Source organism: Anomaloglossus baeobatrachus, chromosome 8 (assembly GCF_048569485.1).
Source record: "Anomaloglossus baeobatrachus isolate aAnoBae1 chromosome 8, aAnoBae1.hap1, whole genome shotgun sequence".
Classification (NCBI taxonomy): Eukaryota; Metazoa; Chordata; class Amphibia; order Anura; family Aromobatidae; genus Anomaloglossus; species Anomaloglossus baeobatrachus.
Window position 1 is genome coordinate 254,298,088 of NC_134360.1, and position 17,234 is coordinate 254,315,321.

The following is a 17,234-nucleotide window of genomic DNA, read 5'->3' on the forward strand; positions in this document are numbered from 1 at the left end:
CACTGACTGATTCTCACTGCACTCATTAAACAGAAAGTACAACACAAAGGCGACAAAAGTCAAAAATAGAGCAAAGTTTTAATGAAACCCAATGGCAAAAATGATTTTATCCCTGATAACATGCGCATAAGTATAAAAAAATTAATTTTTCCTTAAGGTGGACAACCCCTTTAAATCCAGGATACATCGTTAGATCACAAGTACATACCTGAATATGCAGTGTGTATCTACTAATAGATGAATGTCGAGATACGGATGACCAGATGGTGACAGAGCAAGCAATTTACGAAATAAAAAGTCCATTAATATTGTACGTAAGCCCCCGTCCTGTCCTCCTCCATCACGATGTCTATTTCGTCTTGGTGGATGACAACAAATATGCGAGCCATTATATTCTCAAGTATTACAGACTTCTGAGGAACAATCATTGCAAAACCCATTGGATCTGGCACCTGGGAAAGCTGGGTGACTTGCCCCATAATGGCAATCGTATTGCTTAGCACCCGGCTCCCCCAATAGCAGACCGAAACCAGAGCAAAATGTGGAAAATCGGACGAGTCGGGGACTTACGTTTACTGCTGAGAGGTTTAATTTTAGGGAAAATGGCTCTTAAATAATAATTCAGGGGGGAAAGGACAGATCCTGCAGGACAGTTGTTTAAAGCACAGTGCAACTAGTACAAGGGAGGAACACGCCAGCAAAATTATATGCTGTGGTATGTATAGTGCAGGGCCCTAAGGGGGCATATGACACATGGGGTTAAACAGAACCTGTCACATATATGTATTTTTTTAATTTGGTGTAAATGCCGCTGTTCTCCTGAATCTGGCGATGTTTTTCTTTTGTTCCTGCTCCTCTCCATTCCTGAGATATGGCAGTTTCTTCCCTGTATGTAAACCCAGTCTTGTTAGCAAAGTGGGTGTGGTCCTCAATAACACACCCAGAGAAAAATGTGCTGACCACGCCCACTTAGCAAACATATTTCATTTACATACAGGGAAGAGAGGGCCATATCTCTGGAACGGAGAGGCGAAGAAACAAAAGAAAAACAAAACTGGATTCAGGAGAACGGCGGCATTTACAAAAGATGAAAAAATACATATTTATGATCAGTGATGGATCTTCCTTAAAGGATCCCAAGAGCTTGTTTAGACCCTGTACTAGGCATAACTCGGAGTATAACTTTGTTACTGTTCCTTTAAGGAGCACAGGTTGGACAACGGCATATAGAAATACAAAGTATTACTCCGCAGCCATATTCAAGACACAAACGGGTGACGTTACCTGTTCAGTGCTAGAGACTTCTCTAGCCAAGCAAGGATTGTGGAGACGTCTGAATACTTCATAGGTAGAGTTTGCAAACTATTTAAATATTTTCTAGAAACTACACAGTTTTGTTGCTCTAACTCCGGCTGCTCCGGATGTTTCACGCCTCGGAGATCTCGGACTTGCTGAGTGCTATGGCAAGGTCCAGGTCCTCCTGCTCCTGCTGCTTCAGCCTCTGTAGTCTCTCCTGCTCTTCTCGCTCGCTCTCCCTCTTCGCCCATTCGATCAGATCGTCCTCACACTGGTACTGCAGATTTCAAGAAAGACATTCACTGGCTAAGCGAGTCTTAGCAGAAAAGAAAAAAAATTAGTGAAGAATTGGGTGTATCCACACGGCAGACAGAAGCGGGTATAGATTTGGGTTGGCGGCGCTGGCAATCGAGTGGATGCGGGTGAACAATGGGGGGTGCAATCATCACAGACGGACACAAAGCAGACGGAGGAGTCACCGAAAAGTGCAAAATCATTCAATGGCACCAGGAAGATCACTGCGGTATATGGAAAACAAAAAGTATAAAAACGCTGCTACTACTGGAGAACCCCAACACCCTTATACCTGACCCCGGGGGGAATAAATACTGACCTCCTGGACTGGTGCGGCCCCTTCACACTCAGGCCTGCACCCCCCATTGATAGGGGCATTACGTGGGCACTGCGAGCCGGAGGAGCTGCGACAGGTCGGAGGTATATTTTGTTTTTACCTCCCTGTCCCCATTAACAAGGGGTTGTCCAGTAGCGGGTAACCCATATAAAAGGGTTGCCACATGATCGTTCACCGCTCCCCGGCTTCCTCTCGCATGATGCAGACACATTGGAGGAGCCCAGGGAGACTGGCCAGCTTCAGGGAAGCGCTAACAAGCTCTACAGAAGAAAGCTTGTAAGCGCTGTGCTCCTTGCCTAGGAAATAGACCACCTCTGATAGACTACAGAGGTGGCCGGTAACCTGGGCAGTGAACAGTAAACTATAGAATTAAAAATCCCTCCGTTCTAGAGAGCAGACAGGATTTTAAATAAGAGGCAAGTTATTTTCACAAGAACTTTGCAATTTTCCCCATTTAACCTTACAATAACCCTGTAACAGAGCTCCAATAGGACCCAGCAATAATACATTATCTATTGCTGTTAAGTACTGTCTAAATTACTGCGTCTCCACCATGCTTTACACTGCAGTTGTACTCATTTATATTGTCTATTATAATTCAATGCTTGGACTTGCTGCTATTGCAGAAAAAAACAAAACGGATGAATTATCAATGAAAGCACAAACGAAGGGAATTTTGTTTACTTACCGTAAATTCCTTTTCTTCTAGCTCTAATTGGGAGACCCAGACAATTGGGTGTATAGGCTATGCCTCCGGAGGCCGCACAAAGTACTACACTTAAAAGTGTTAAGCCCCTCCCCTTCTGCCTATACACCCCCCGTGCTCCCACGGGCTCCTCAGTTTTGGTGCAAAAGCAAGAAGGAGGAAAAAGAATTATCAACTGGTTTAAAGTAACTTCAATCCGAAGGAATATCGGAGAACTAAAACCATTCAACATGAACAACATGTGTACACAAAAAAACAGGGGCGGGTGCTGGGTCTCCCAATTAGAGCTAGAAGAAAAGGAATTTACGGTAAGTAAACAAAATTCCCTTCTTTTTCGCTCTATTGGGAGACCCAGACAATTGGGACGTCCAAAAGCAGTCCCTGGGTGGGTAAAATAATACCTTGTAAGAGAGCCGTAAAACGGCCCTTTCCTACAGGTGGGCAACCGCCGCCTGAAGGACTCGTCTACCTAGGCTGGCATCCGCCGCAGCATAGGTATGCACCTGATAGTGCTTCGTGAAAGTGTGCAGGCTCGACCAGGTAGCCGCCTGACACACCTGCTGAGCCGTAGCCTGGTGCCTCAAAGCCCAGGACGCTCCCACGGCTCTGGTAGAATGGGCCTTCAGCCCTGAGGGAACCGGAAGCCCAGCCGAACGGTAAGCTTCGATAATTGGCTCCTTGATCCACCGAGCCAGGGTTGATTTGGAAGCCTGTGAACCTTTACGCTGGCCAGCGACAAGGACAAAGAGTGCATCCGAGCGGCGCAGGGGCGCCGTACGAGAAATGTAGAGTCTGAGTGCTCTCACCAGATCTAACAAGTGCAAATCCTTTTCACATTGGTGAACTGGATGAGGATAAAAAGAAGGTAAGGAAATATCCTGATTGAGATGAAAGGGGGATACCACCTTAGGAAGAAATTCCGGAACCGGACGTAGAACCACCTTGTCCTGGTGAAACACCAGGAAAGGGGCTTTGCACGACAACGCTGCTAGCTCAGACACTCTCCGAAGAGAAGTGACTGCTACTAGAAAAACCACTTTCTGCGAAAGTCGTGAGAGGGAGATATCTCTCATTGGCTCGAAAGGTGGTTTCTGAAGAACCATCAGCACCCTGTTTAGATCCCAGGGTTCTAACGGCCGCTTGTAAGGTGGAACGATGTGACAAACTCCCTGCAGGAACGTGCGTACCTGTGGAAGTCTAGCTAGGCGCTTCTGGAAAAACACAGAGAGCGCCGAAACTTGTCCCTTAAGGGAGCCGAGCGACAAACCCTTTTCCAGTCCAGATTGAAGGAAGGACAGAAAAGTAGGTAATGCAAATGGCCAGGGAGAAAAACCCTGAGCAGAGCACCATGACAGAAAAATTCTCCACGTCCTGTGGTAGATCTTGGCGGACGTTGGTTTTCTAGCCTGTCTCATAGTGGCAATGACCTCTTGAGATAACCCTGAAGACGCTAGGATCCAGGACTCAATGGCCACACAGTCAGGTTGAGGGCCGCAGAATTCAGATGGAAAAACGGCCCTTGAGATAGCAAGTCTGGTCGGTCTGGTAGTGCCCACGGTTGGCCGACCGTGAGATGCCACAGATCCGGGTACCACGACCGCCTCGGCCAGTCTGGAGCGACGAGGATGACGCGGCGGCAGTCGGCCCTGATCTTGCGTAACACTCTGGGCAACAGTGCCAGCGGGGGAAACACATAAGGGAGCTGAAACTGCGACCAATCCTGAACTAAGGCGTCTGCCGCCAGAGCTCTGGGATCTTGAGACCGTGCCATGAACATTGGTACCTTGTTGTTGTGCCGGGACGCCATGAGGTCGACGTCCGGCACCCCCCAGCGGCAACAGATCTCCTGAAACACGTCCGGGTGAAGGGACCATTCCCCTGCGTCCATGCCCTGGTGACTGAGATAATCTGCTTCCCAGTTTTCTACGCCTGGGATGTGAACTGCGGATATGGTGGAGGCCGTGGCTTCCACCCACATCAAAATCCGCCGGACTTCCTGGAAGGCTTGTCGACTGCGTGTGCCGCCTTGGTGGTTGATGTATGCCACCGCTGTGGAATTGTCCGACTGAATTCGGATCTGCTTGCCTTCCAGCCACTGCTGGAACGCTTTCAGGGCAAGATACACTGCCCGTATTTCCAGAACATTGATCTAAAGCGAGGACTCTTGCCGGGTCCACGTACCCTGAGCCCTGTGGTGGAGAAAAACCGCTCCCCACCCTGACCGACTCGCGTCCGTCGTGACTACTTCCCAGGATGGGGGTAGGAAGGATTTCCCCTTCGATAATGAAGTGGGAAGAAGCCACCACCAAAGGGAGGCTTTGGTCGCCTGAGAGAGGGAGACGGTCCTGTCGAGGGACGTCGGCTTCCTGTCCCATTTGCGTAGGATGTCCCATTGAAGGGGACGCAGGTGAAACTGCGCGAAAGGGACTGCTTCCATTGCTGCCACCATCTTCCCCAGGAAGTGCATGAGGCGCCTCAAGGGGTGTGACTGGCCTTGAAGGAGAGATTGTACCCCTTTCTGTAGTGACTGCTGCTTGATCAGCGGAAGCTTCACTATCGCTGAGAGGGTATGGAACTCCATGCCAAGGTATGTCAGCGATTGGGCCGGTGTCAGATTTGACTTTGGAAAATTGATGATCCACCCGAAACTCTGGAGAGTCTCCAGGGTAGCGTCGAGGCTGTGTTGGCATGCCTCCTGAGAGGGTGCCTTGATCAACAGATCGTCCAAGTACGGGATCACCGAGTGACCCCGAGAATGGAGGACCGCAACTACAGTAGCCCTAACCTTGGTGAAAACCCGTGGGGCTGTTGCCAGGCCGAACGGCAGTCCCACGAACTGCAGGTGTTCGTTTTCTATGGTGAAGCGCAAGAAGCGCTGGTGCTCTGGGGCAATCGGAACGTGGAGATAAGCATCTTTGATATCGATCGATGCAAGGAAATCTCCTTGGGACATTGAGGCGATGACGGAGCGGAGGGATTCCATCCGGAACCGCCTGGTCTTTACGTGTTTGTTGAGAAGTTTCAGGTCCAGGACAGGACGGAAAGACCCGTCCTTCTTTGGGACCACAAACAAGTTGGAGTAAAAACCTTGGCCCTGATGCTGAAGAGGAACAGGGACCACCACTCCTTCTGCCTTCAGAGTGCCCAGCGCCTGCAGAAGAGCCTCGGCTCGCTCGGGAGGCGGAGAGGACCTGAAGAATCGAGTCGGGGGACGAGAGGTGAACTCTATCTTGTAACCGTGAGACAGAATGTCTCTCACCCAGCGGTCTTTTATTTGTGGCAGCCAGGTGTCGCAAAAGCGGGAGAGCCTGCCACCGACCGAGGATGCTACTAGAGGAGGTCGAAAGTCATGAGGAAGCCGCTTTGTTAGCGGTGCCTCCAATGGTCTTTTTAGGACGTGACTTAGACCGCCATGCATCAGAGTTCCTTTGTTCTTTCTGAGACCTTTTGGACGAGGAGAATTGGGACCTGCCCGCGCCCCGAAAGGACCGAAACCTCGACTGCCCTCTCCTCTGTTGGGGGATGTTCTGTTTGGGCTGGGGTAAGGATGTATCCTTTCCCTTGGATTGTTTGATGATTTCATCCAGGCGCTCGCCAAACAGCCTGTCGCCAGAAATTCGCAAACTGGTTAAGCGCTTTTTGGAAGCAGAATCTGCCTTCCATTCCCGTAGCCACAAGGCCCTGCGGAGTACCACCGAATTGGCGGCCGCAACCGCCGTATGGCTCACAGAGTCCAGGACAGCATTAATAGCGTAAGACGCAATTGCCGAGGTCTGGGTGGTAATGGATGCCACTTGTGGCGCGGCCGTGCATGTGGCTGCTTCAATTTGCGCTTGACCTGCTGAGATAGCTTGCAGCGCCCATACGGCTGCGAATGCTGGGGCAAAAGAAGCTCCGATAGCTTCATAGATGGATTTCAACCAGAGCTCCATCTGCCTGTCAGTGGCATCTTTGAGCGAGGCCCCATCTTCCACTGCAAGTATGGATCTAGCCGCCAGTCTGGAGATTGGAGGATCCACTTTGGGGCATTGAGTCCAACCTTTAACCACGTCCGGGGGGAAAGGATAACGTGTATCCTTAAGGCGCTTAGAAAAACGCTTATCTGGACAAGCATGGTGATTCTGGATTGCCTCTCTGAAATCAGAGTGGTCTAGAAACATACTCTGTGTACGCTTGGGGAACCTGAAACGAAATTTCTCCTGCTGCGAAGCTGACTCCTCCGCCGGAGGGGCTGAGGGAGAAATATCCAGCAACTGATGGATGGACGCAATAAGATCGTTCACTATGGCGTCCCCGTCTGGAGTATTAAGATTGAGAGCGCCCTCAGGATCAGAATCCTGATCAGCTGTCTCCGCATCATCAACCAAAGATTCCCCCCGCTGAGACCCTAAACAATATGATGTCGAGGGAAATTCTAAGCGAGCCCGCTTAGTCGATCTGGGGCTGGGGTCTAAGTCAGATCCCTCAGTCTGGGATGTATGAGATACCCCGGGAGGACATTGAAGGTCCAACTGAGGGGGGCCAGGGAACAATGATTCACCAGAGTCCCTTTGCTGAGATACCGGCCTGGACTGCAAGGCTTCTAGTATCTTAGCCATAGTCTCAGAGAGTTTTGCAAACTCAGTCCCCGTCACCTGGACAGTGTCGACAGGTGGCTCCCCCTGGGCCCCTCTTAGCATAGGCTCCGGCTGAAGAAGTGTCACAGGGGCCGAACACTGCACACAATGAGGGTCAGTGGAACCTGTCGGTAGTGGGGTCTTACATGCGGCGCAGGCAGCATAATAAGCCTGTGTTTTGGCACCCCTGCCTTTGTGGGCGCCATGCTATAGTTTTCCCTGAGTAACACAATAGGGTATATAGCCAGAATGAACTGTGCTCATACAGTGTAAAGAGTATACAATACACAAATAATGTACCAGTACACTACAGCACCATGGGGCTAGCACCCACAGGTGCTGCTTACCAGCCACCTAAAGCGGTTGTGAGGCCACCAGAGACCGTGTCTGGGTCTCCCAGGATTTGTCCCTCTCTGCAGCGTCGGAGGAGCTGACAGGAATGGCTGCGACGTCCTGACGAGAGGAGGGAGCTGTGGGCGTGTCCGAGAAAGAGCGGGAACTGGTGCTCACACTGCGCACAGTGAGGGGGGTGGAGTATGTAAATCATACTCCAGCCCTCAGTGCTGCTCGCTCTGCAGCGTCCCGCCCTTCCCCTGCCTGTCAGGGCTGAGGGCGGGAGAAAGGAAACTAGGCCGCAAGCAAGCCGGGGACTCTAGTAATAAACGCGGCCGCCGTAAAAGCGCGGCCGGCGTGAAAGTCCCCGGCGAACTACAAGTCCCAGCCGCGTCGCAGTCTCCCATGGCAGCGGCGGTTAGTGCGGTAGCCCCTACATATAAATACACTCAGCGACGCTGAGTGTATAATGGCACATATAGACCCGGTCAGCGCCGCGGTCCCCGGTGCACTATAACACCCAGCAATGCTGGAGTGTTGCTGTGCGCGGTCCCCACGGGGACACAGAGTACCTCCAAGATGCAGGGCCATGTCCCTGAACGATACCTGGCTCCTATCCATCAGGCTCCACAGGAGTTGTGGATGAAGCACGGTCTCAGTGCCTGGAGACCGATGGGATCCCACTTCGCCCAGAGCCCTGAGGGGGGATGGGGAAGGAAAACAGCATGTGGGCTCCAGCCTCCGTACCCGCAATGGATACCTCAACCTTAACAACACCGCCGACAAGAGTGGGGTGAGAAGGGAGCATGCTGGGGGCCCTATATGGGCCCACTTTTCTTCCATCCGACATAGTCAGCAGCTGCTGCTGACTAATCTGTGGAGCTGTGCTGTGCATGTCTGCCTCCTTCGCACAAAGCAAAAAACTGAGGAGCCCGTGGGAGCACGGGGGGTGTATAGGCAGAAGGGGAGGGGCTTAACACTTTTAAGTGTAGTACTTTGTGCGGCCTCCGGAGGCATAGCCTATACACCCAATTGTCTGGGTCTCCCAATAGAGCGAAAAAGAAATTATAGATTAACGTGATACTAGTACATATACACGGAGGTGGAGTCATGTAGTACCCCCCCCTAAGATACTTATTGCAAAGCATTGGAGATGGCGGACAGTACCAGGACATGCCCACACAGCGCCACGTGTAATAACAGCTGGTGACCAGGGCTCAGCCGGACCCTGTGACGAGCGGAGCACAAAAGTGGAGTCACTCATGGTAAGGGATGTCCAATTGGGACAAGACCTATTGGCTCAGTCTCAGAAACGGATGCCCATAGTGACAGATTGTGCCCCTTATACAGTAACATCACAGCATTGCTGCAACTTATGGGTGACCTCAGCTGTGGAAGAAAAAGGCGCAAATGACATTGAAGGCCTCGGTGCAACTTATTTTGTCCTTATGGGAAATAGCTGAGTTGTAGGAATAATGAGGTTTTACTACGTGTAATTTTATGTACATTGCGGGTAAAACAAGGGGTTGTTTGGTGAAAAAGTCATCACCTGTTCACAGGATAAATGATACCTTTCTGACCAGTGGGGTCCAACAGATGGGATCGGCACAGCCAGGAACGTTTCTTCCCGCTAGCATGGACCAGCAGTGCACACGCTCGACCGTCGCTCCATTCATTCCCATGGGGCTGATAACGCCTGCATCTAACCTCTAGCACACCCATAGAGAATGAACGGAGCGGTAATGCGGTGGTTGAACAGTCACTCCAGTATTAAACAAGAAAAAAGTGCCCTGTTTTGCTTATTGGAGCTGGTCCCAGCGCTCGGACTTCCATAGATCAGTAAGTGATCATTTATCTTGTGGACAGGTGATTTACTGTCACTGGACGATCCCTTGAAGGCTGAGACCGCACTTTGCGTTGTGCTACTTGCAGTTTTAAACTCACGTTTTTGCCTTAATTGATTTGGCCAAAGTTGCCTTTTCCAGAAATTTAGCGCTAAAAACGCATGCGGTGCCATTGATCTGCCAGTGTGCTGCGGAGGCGTCACTGCAGTGGAGGACTCCGGAAGGTCACAGGAGGGGGTGTCGCTGCAGCGGTGGACACCTGATCCGAGCGCGGACTCCATTGATTCATCCGCTGTTGACGCAATGGACTTCAAGAAAATGGCCGCGGAGGCAACGCATGCACAGAATTGCCTCCAGGGGCATTTTCTTGAAGGCCATTGTGTCAATCTGCGCATGCGCCACCTCCGCAGTAATTTTCTTGAAATTCATCACGTCAACCACGAGCGATTTAATAGAGCCCGCAGTTAGATCAGGCGCCCGCTGCGACACTGCAGTGACACCCTCAGTATCGCCGACCCTGCCTCCTATGACCCCGCTCCACCACTGCCGCACTGGTAAGCCATATCCGCATTGTAAGACGCACCCCCATTTTTGAGGGAAAAAAGTGGTCTTATAATCCAGAAAATATGGTAAATCCCTGTGAATCAGAAACATACAAAGCGTTAATCTTCGCCTTCCCCGTGACCTCATTTGCGGTGTTTTTTTGTAGCACCGCTGTATTGTGCTGGCACTTACAGAAATCAGGCGGTGCCGTGCACGATTATCTGCGAGAAAGCACCAAGCTAAATAATTAAAGAATCAAAAGAATCAACAAAAAGACATCATTGGTCATTTTTTTTTTTTTTTTACTTCAAATCAATAAAAAGAACAATGCAAGAGGTAATCGACAATAAAATACAGACGGGTTTATATAAAACAGAGGAGCCACGTAAGACTCGCACCCGCTCCCTGGATACAGATATACACACAGCAGCGTCCGGATGAAGGATTGCGGTCCTCACCGCTTCCGGGCTCAGTTTGTACTTACAGTGTTAAAGCTACTAAGACTCCCGCTCTCGCCCGTCCCTTTGCCGGCGGTCTCTGCCTCGCTGGGGAAGCTGAGATTGAATGCCTGGAATGGGTCTCCTTGCTTGAACAAGTCCTCTGGCTTAGAGGGAGGCCTCTGGCCTAAATGGAAAAAGCAGGACAGCACATTCCTATCAGTACCATGCATTTCTGAAAATATCGCCGCAATAACAACATGCACAAAAAACTGAAAACAGAGGACAATCGCACACGTGGCATATTCTGTACATTATTATGGGGGAGGGGGGGTTCCACCATTTTGCCAGAGCAATGCTAACAATAGTAGACGGACCTTAACTGGGGATGTTCATTGATATTCACAAGAGGGCGTTTAAAAGCTATGTGACCTGTACAGAGATCGTAGTGCAGGAAAGGGGAAGAGGTGAGCTGTGACCATCATCTAGGAGAATGGCGTTATCTACTGTATGTAAAGGTGTTACTATGATCCAGTCTGTGTTGATAATGAGACTAATGAAAAAATGTCTCTTTTGAACAAGAAATGTCAGCCTACAATGCAATTTGCAAGAATTTGGGATTTGTTTTAATATAGACAACGACATGGAAAAATGTAAAGAAAAATAAAAAGTGGCAGATTTTTAGAAGACAGATTTAATATAAAAAGTTCCTATTGTAAGGACACATTGCCTTATAGAGAAGGCGACTTATTGAATTCCCCAAACAGCACGGACTGATCACAACTACGCCTCTTATTATGGGAACAGGTCAAGGTTCCAGCATTTACAGCCCCTAAAAAGTTGTCATCCTACAGGTCAGGGGCTTCCTACCCAGCCAGTCCGGAGTATGGTGCCTACCTGGTGGGGGTGGACATGGTCGGGTGGGAGTTAGAGTTTTTGGAGGTAGCGCGGGTGGAGTGTCTGCTTGGGAAGACTCCTCTTCTACCGGGCTCTTGGTGCTTAGTGTCTCATTTTCTTTTGGAGGTAACGTGCTGTCAAATGAGTCCGTGCTGCAGTCCTGAGGTGCGACAACAAAAAACACAGATATTATATAGATGAGGCGGTAAAAGGAAAGAAGGGAATTTTGTTTACTTACCGTAAATTCCTTTTCTTCTAGCTCCAATTGGGAGACCCAGACAATTGGGTGTATAGGCTATGCCTCCGGAGGCCGCACAAAGTATTACACTTAAAAGTGTTAAGCCCCTCCCCTTCTGCCTATACACCCCCCGTGCTCCCACGGGCTCCTCAGTTTTGGTGCAAAAGCAAGAAGGAGGAAAAGAATTAAAAACTGGTTTAAAGTAACTTCAATCCGAAGGAATATCGGAGAACTGAAACCATTCAACATGAACAACATGTGTACACAAAAAAACAGGGGCGGGCGCTGGGTCTCCCAATTGGAGCTAGAAGAAAAGGAATTTACGGTAAGTAAACAAAATTCCCTTCTTCTTTGTCGCTCCATTGGGAGACCCAGACAATTGGGACGTCCAAAAGCAGTCCATGGGTGGGTAAAATAATACCTTGTAAGAGAGCCGTAAAACGGCCTCTTCCTACAGGTGGGCAACCGCCGCCTGAAGGACTAGTCTACCTAGGCTGGCATCCGCCGAAGCATAGGTATGCACCTGATAGTGTTTCGTGAAAGTGTGCAGGCTCGACCAGGTAGCCGCCTGACACACCTGCTGAGCCGTAGCCTGGTGCCTCAAAGCCCAGGACGCGCCCACGGCTCTGGTAGAATGGGCCTTCAGCCCTGAGGGAACCGGAAGCCCAGCCGAACGGTAGGCTTCGAGAATTGGCTCCTTGATCCACCGAGCCAAGGTTGATTTGGAAGCCTGTGACCCTTTACGCTGGCCAGCGACAAGGACAAAGAGTGCATCCGAGCGGCGCAGGGGCGCCGTACGAGAAATGTAGAGTCTGAGTGCTCTCACCAGATCTAACAAGTGCAAATCCTTTTCACATTGGTGAACTGGATGAGGACAAAGAAGGGAATTTTGTTTACTTACCGTAAATTCCTTTTCTTCTAGCTCCAATTGGGAGACCCAGACAATTGGGTGTATAGCTATTGCCTCCGGAGGCCACACAAAGTATTACACTTAAAAGTGTAAGGCCCCTCCCCTTCTGGCTATACACCCCCAGTGGGATCACTGGCTCACCAGTTTTAGTGCCAAAGCAAGAAGGAGGAAAGCCAATAACTGGTTTAAAGACCAATTCAATCCGAGGAAACATCGGAGAACTGAACCATACCACATGAACAACATGTGTACCCGAAAAAACAGAAAAACCCCGAGAAAACAGGGCGGGTGCTGGGTCTCCCAATTGGAGCTAGAAGAAAAGGAATTTACGGTAAGTAAACAAAATTCCCTTCTTCTTTTTCGCTCCTAATTGGGAGACCCAGACAATTGGGACGTCCAAAAGCAGTCCCTGGGTGGGTAAAAGAATACCTCGTGATAGGGCCGTCAAACAGCCCTTTCCTACAGGTGGGCAATCGCCGCCTGAAGGACTTATCTACCTAGGCTGGCGTCTGCCGAAGCGTAGGTATGCACCTGAAAATGCTTGGTAAAAGTATGCAGACTCAATCAGGTAGGTGCCTGACACACCTGCTGAGCCGTAGCCTGGTGCCGTAATGCCCAGGATGCACCCACGGCTCTGGTAGAATGGGCCTTCAGCCTTGAGAGAACCAGAAGCCCAGTAGAACTGTAGGTTTCAAGAATTGGTTCCTCGATCCCCCGAGCCAGGGTGGATTCAGAAGCTTGCGACTGTTTACGCCGACCAGCGACAAGGACAAAGAGTGCATCCGGGTGGCGCAGGAGCGCCATGCGAGAAGTAGAACCTGAGTGCTCTCACCAGAACCAACAGATGCAAATCCTTCTGAAATTGATGGACTGGACGAGGACACAAAGAAGGTGAGGTGATATCCTGATTGATATGAAAGTGGGATACCACCTTAGGGAGAAATTCCGGAATCGGACGCAGAACTACCCTGTCCTGGTGAAGGACCAGGAAGGGAGATTTGTATGAGAGCGTTGCTAGCTCGGAAACTCTCCTAAGAGACGAGACCGTTACTAGAAGGCCACTTCCCGAGAAAAGCGGGAAGGGAGACCTCTTTCAAAGGCTCGAAAGGCGGCATCTGGAGAGCAATTAGAACCTTGTTCAGATCCCAGGGCTCTAACGGCCGCTTGTACGGAGTGCTGAGACGACAAACTCCCCGTAGGAACGTGCGTACCTGAGGAAGTCGTTTCTGAAAAAATACAGATAGCGCTGAGACTTGTCCCTAAAGGGAACTGAGCGACAACCCTTTTTCCAACCTAGATTGCAGGAAGGAAGGAAACATAGACGATGCAACCGGCCAGGGAGAAACACCCTGCGCCGAGCACCGAGATAAGAATATCTTCCACGTCCTGTGGTCAATCTTGGCGGACGTTGGTATGCTAGCCTGTCTCATGGTGGCAACCACGTCCTGAGGTAATCCTGACGACACTAGGTTCCAGGACTCAATGCCACACCATCAGGTTGAGGGCCGTAGAATTCAAATGGAAGAATGGCCCTTGAGACAGCCAGTCTGATTGGTCTGGTAGTGCTCCCGGTTAGCCTACCGTGAGGCACCACAGAACCGGGAACCACAACATCCTCGGCCAATCTGTAGCGACGAGGATGGCGCGGCCGCAGTCGGTCCTGATCTAGCGCAACACTCTGGGCAACAATGCCAGAGGTGGCACATAAGGTAGCTGGAACTGCGACCAATGCTGAACTAAGGCGTCTGCCGCCAGAGCTCGATGATTGTGAAACCGTGCCATGAAGCTGGCACATTGTTGTTGTGCCGTGACGCCATTAGATCGACGTCCGGCTTCTGTCAGCGGCGCCAGATCTCCTGAAACCCGTCCGGGTGAAGAGACCATACCCTTTCGGCCACACCCCGGCGACTTAGGAAGTCAGCTTCCTAGTTTTCCACGCCTGGGATGTGAACTGTGGATATGGTGGATGCCGTGTCTTCCACCCACATCAGAACCTGCCGGACTTCCTGGAAGGCTTGCCGGTTGCGCGTTCTTCCTTGGTGGTTGATGTATGCCACCGCTGTGGAGTTGTCCGACTGAAGTCGGATTTGCTTGCTGTCCAGCTGCTGTTGGAAGGTTTGTAGGGCAAGATACACTGCTCTGTGTTCAAGAACATTGATCTGAAGGGTGGACTCTTGCTGAGTCCACGTACCCTGAGCGCTGTGGTGGAGAAAAACTGCTCCCCACCCTGATAGACTCGCGTCTGTCGTAACTATCGCCCAGGATGGGGATAGGAAGGACCTTCTTTTTGACCATGAGGTGGGAAGAAGCCACCACCGTAGAGATTCCTTGGCCGCCTGAGAAAGAAAGACGACTCTGTTGAGGGAGGTCGACTCCCCGTCCCATTGGCGGAGAATGTCACATTGTAGTGGACGCAGATGAAACTGCGCGAAAAGAACTGCCTCCATTGCTACCATCTTACGTAGGAAGTGCATGAGGCGTCTCAATGTGTGCGACTGGTTCTTAAAGAAGAGATTGCAGCCCGTAGTGAATGCTGTTTGTCTAGCGGAAGCTTCACTATCGCTGAGAGAGTATGAAACTCCATGCCTAGATATGTTAGCGATAGGGTCGGGGTCGGATCTGACTTCAAAAAGTTGATGATCCACCCAAAACTCTAGAGAGTCTCCAGCGCAACGTTCGGGCAGTGTCGGCATGTTTCCTAAGAGAGTGCCTTGACAAGTAGATCGTCTAAATATGGGATCACAGAGTGACCCTGAGAGTGCAGGACTGTGACTACTGCTGCCCTGACCTTGGCGAAGACCAGTGGTACTGTCGCTAGCCGGAAGGTAGAGCTACGAACAGAAGGTGTTCGTCTGCTATAACGAAGCGTAGAAACGCTAGTGCTCTGGATCAATCGGCACGTGTGGATAAGCATCCTTGATGCCTAATGATGCTAGGAAATCTCCTTGGGACATTGAGGCGGTGACATGGCGGAGGGATTCCATCCGGAACCGCCTGGTGTCCACGAGCTTGCTGAGCAGTTTTAGATCCAGAACGGGACGGAACGGCCCGTTCTTATAGGCACCGCAAATAATTTGGGGTAGAAACCGTGACCTTGTTCCTGAAGAGGAACGGGGGTCATCACTCTTTCTGCCTATAGAGTGCACCCTGTTTGCAGAAGAGCAGCGGCTCGGCCGGGAGGTGGAGAAGTTCTGAAGAATCGAGTTGGAGGACGAGAAGTGAGCTCTATCCTGTACCCGTGAGACAGAATGTCTCACACCCAACGGTCATTGACCTATGGCAGCTAAATATCGCCAAGGCGGGTGAGCCTGCTACCGACCGAGGATGCGGAGAGAGGAGGCCGCAAGTCATGAGGAAGCCGCCTTGGAAGCGGGTTTTCAGACTGTCTCTTTTTTGGGCGTGACTGAGCCCGCCAAGAATCTGAGCTCCTCTGATCCTTTTGAGTCCACATTGGACGAGGAAAAATGGGACCTGCCCGAGCCTCGAAAAGACCGAAACCACGACTGCCTCCTGCTCTGTTGGGGTTTGTTGTGTCCGGGCTGAGGAAAGGATGAATCCTTACCCCTGGACTGTTTAATGGTTACATCCAAACGCTCACCAAACAGTCGGTCAGCAGAAAAAGGGAACTGGTTAAGCAACCTTTTTTGGAAGCAGAATCTGCCTTCCATTCACTTAACGAGCAGACCAGGCTCTGCTTAAAAACACGGAGCAGCGTAGGCTACTGCCGTACGGTTCGCAGAGTCTAGGGCAACCTGAATCGCGTAAGAAACAAATGCAGACATTTGAGAGGTTAAGGATGCCACCTGCGGCACAGATGTACGTGTAACCGTGTCAATCTGTGTAAGACAAGCTGAAATAGCTTGGAGTGCCCCAAGGATGAGAATGCTGGGGCCAACGGTGCGCCGACAGTCTCATAGATGGATTTAGACCAGAGATCCATCTGTCTGTCAGTGGCATCTTTAAGTGCAGCTCCATCTCCCACTGAAACTATGGATCTAGCTACAAGCCTGGAGATTGGAGGATGCCGCTTGGGACACTGGGTCCAGTCCTTGACCACGTCAGGGGGCAGGGATAACGTGTATCCTAAGCCGTTTGGAGAAGCGCATATCTGGATAAGTGTGGTGTTCCTGGACTGCCTCTCTGAAGGCAGAGTGGTCCAGAAAAATACGTGAAGCTGACTCCTCCACTGGAGGAGCTGGGTGAGAAATAACCAACATTCTATTGATGGACGCTATAAGATTATTCACTATGGCGTCACCATTAGGTGTATCCAGATTGAGAGCGGTCTCAGGATCAGAATCCTGAGCCGCTACTTCCGCCTCATTACACAGAGAGTCCTTCTGCTAGGACCCTGATGAAACCGAGGGCCGCTCATAGTGAGCCCGCTTAGGCTGTCTGGGACTGACGTCTGTGCAGAGCCGTGACTCTGGGATGCGTGTGACATTCCCGGAGCTGTTAGTTGTTCACACTGAGGGGGGCCATGGATCAATGATTCAACAGTGCCCATGTTGTGAGAGACATGTCCGGACTGCTAGGCTTCTAGTATCATAGCCATAGTCTCAGAAAATCTGTCAGTAAATACTGCAGACACCGTCCTCATCCTCTGGCCATTAGCAGAGACTCCGGCTGAGTTAGACATAATGGGGGTCTATGTAACCTGCCGGCCGTATAGCCGTACATGCTGTACCGGCTGCATAGAAAAACATGTGGTTCTGCACCTTTGTTTTACACAGAGAATATGCTGATAACTCCTCCGCACAATCCAGGAGGGTATATACAACGT

At 50.7% G+C, this 17,234-nt stretch overlaps 1 protein-coding gene across 1 annotated transcript in view; it reads right to left on the reverse strand.

Moving 5' to 3' along the window:
• Nucleotides 1–849: 849 nt before the first annotated feature.
• Nucleotides 850–17,234, reverse strand: part of EPS15 (epidermal growth factor receptor pathway substrate 15) — a 168,236-nt gene continuing 151,851 nt past the window's right edge. Inside the window, exons 23-25 of the mRNA XM_075320561.1 lie at nucleotides 11,304–11,463; nucleotides 10,454–10,593; nucleotides 850–1,573 (exon numbers count right to left, since the gene is read on the reverse strand). Coding sequence (XP_075176676.1) covers nucleotides 1,427–1,573; nucleotides 10,454–10,593; nucleotides 11,304–11,463 — 447 coding nt within the window. The 3' untranslated portion in view covers nucleotides 850–1,426. The remainder of the gene's footprint in view (nucleotides 1,574–10,453; nucleotides 10,594–11,303; nucleotides 11,464–17,234) is intronic.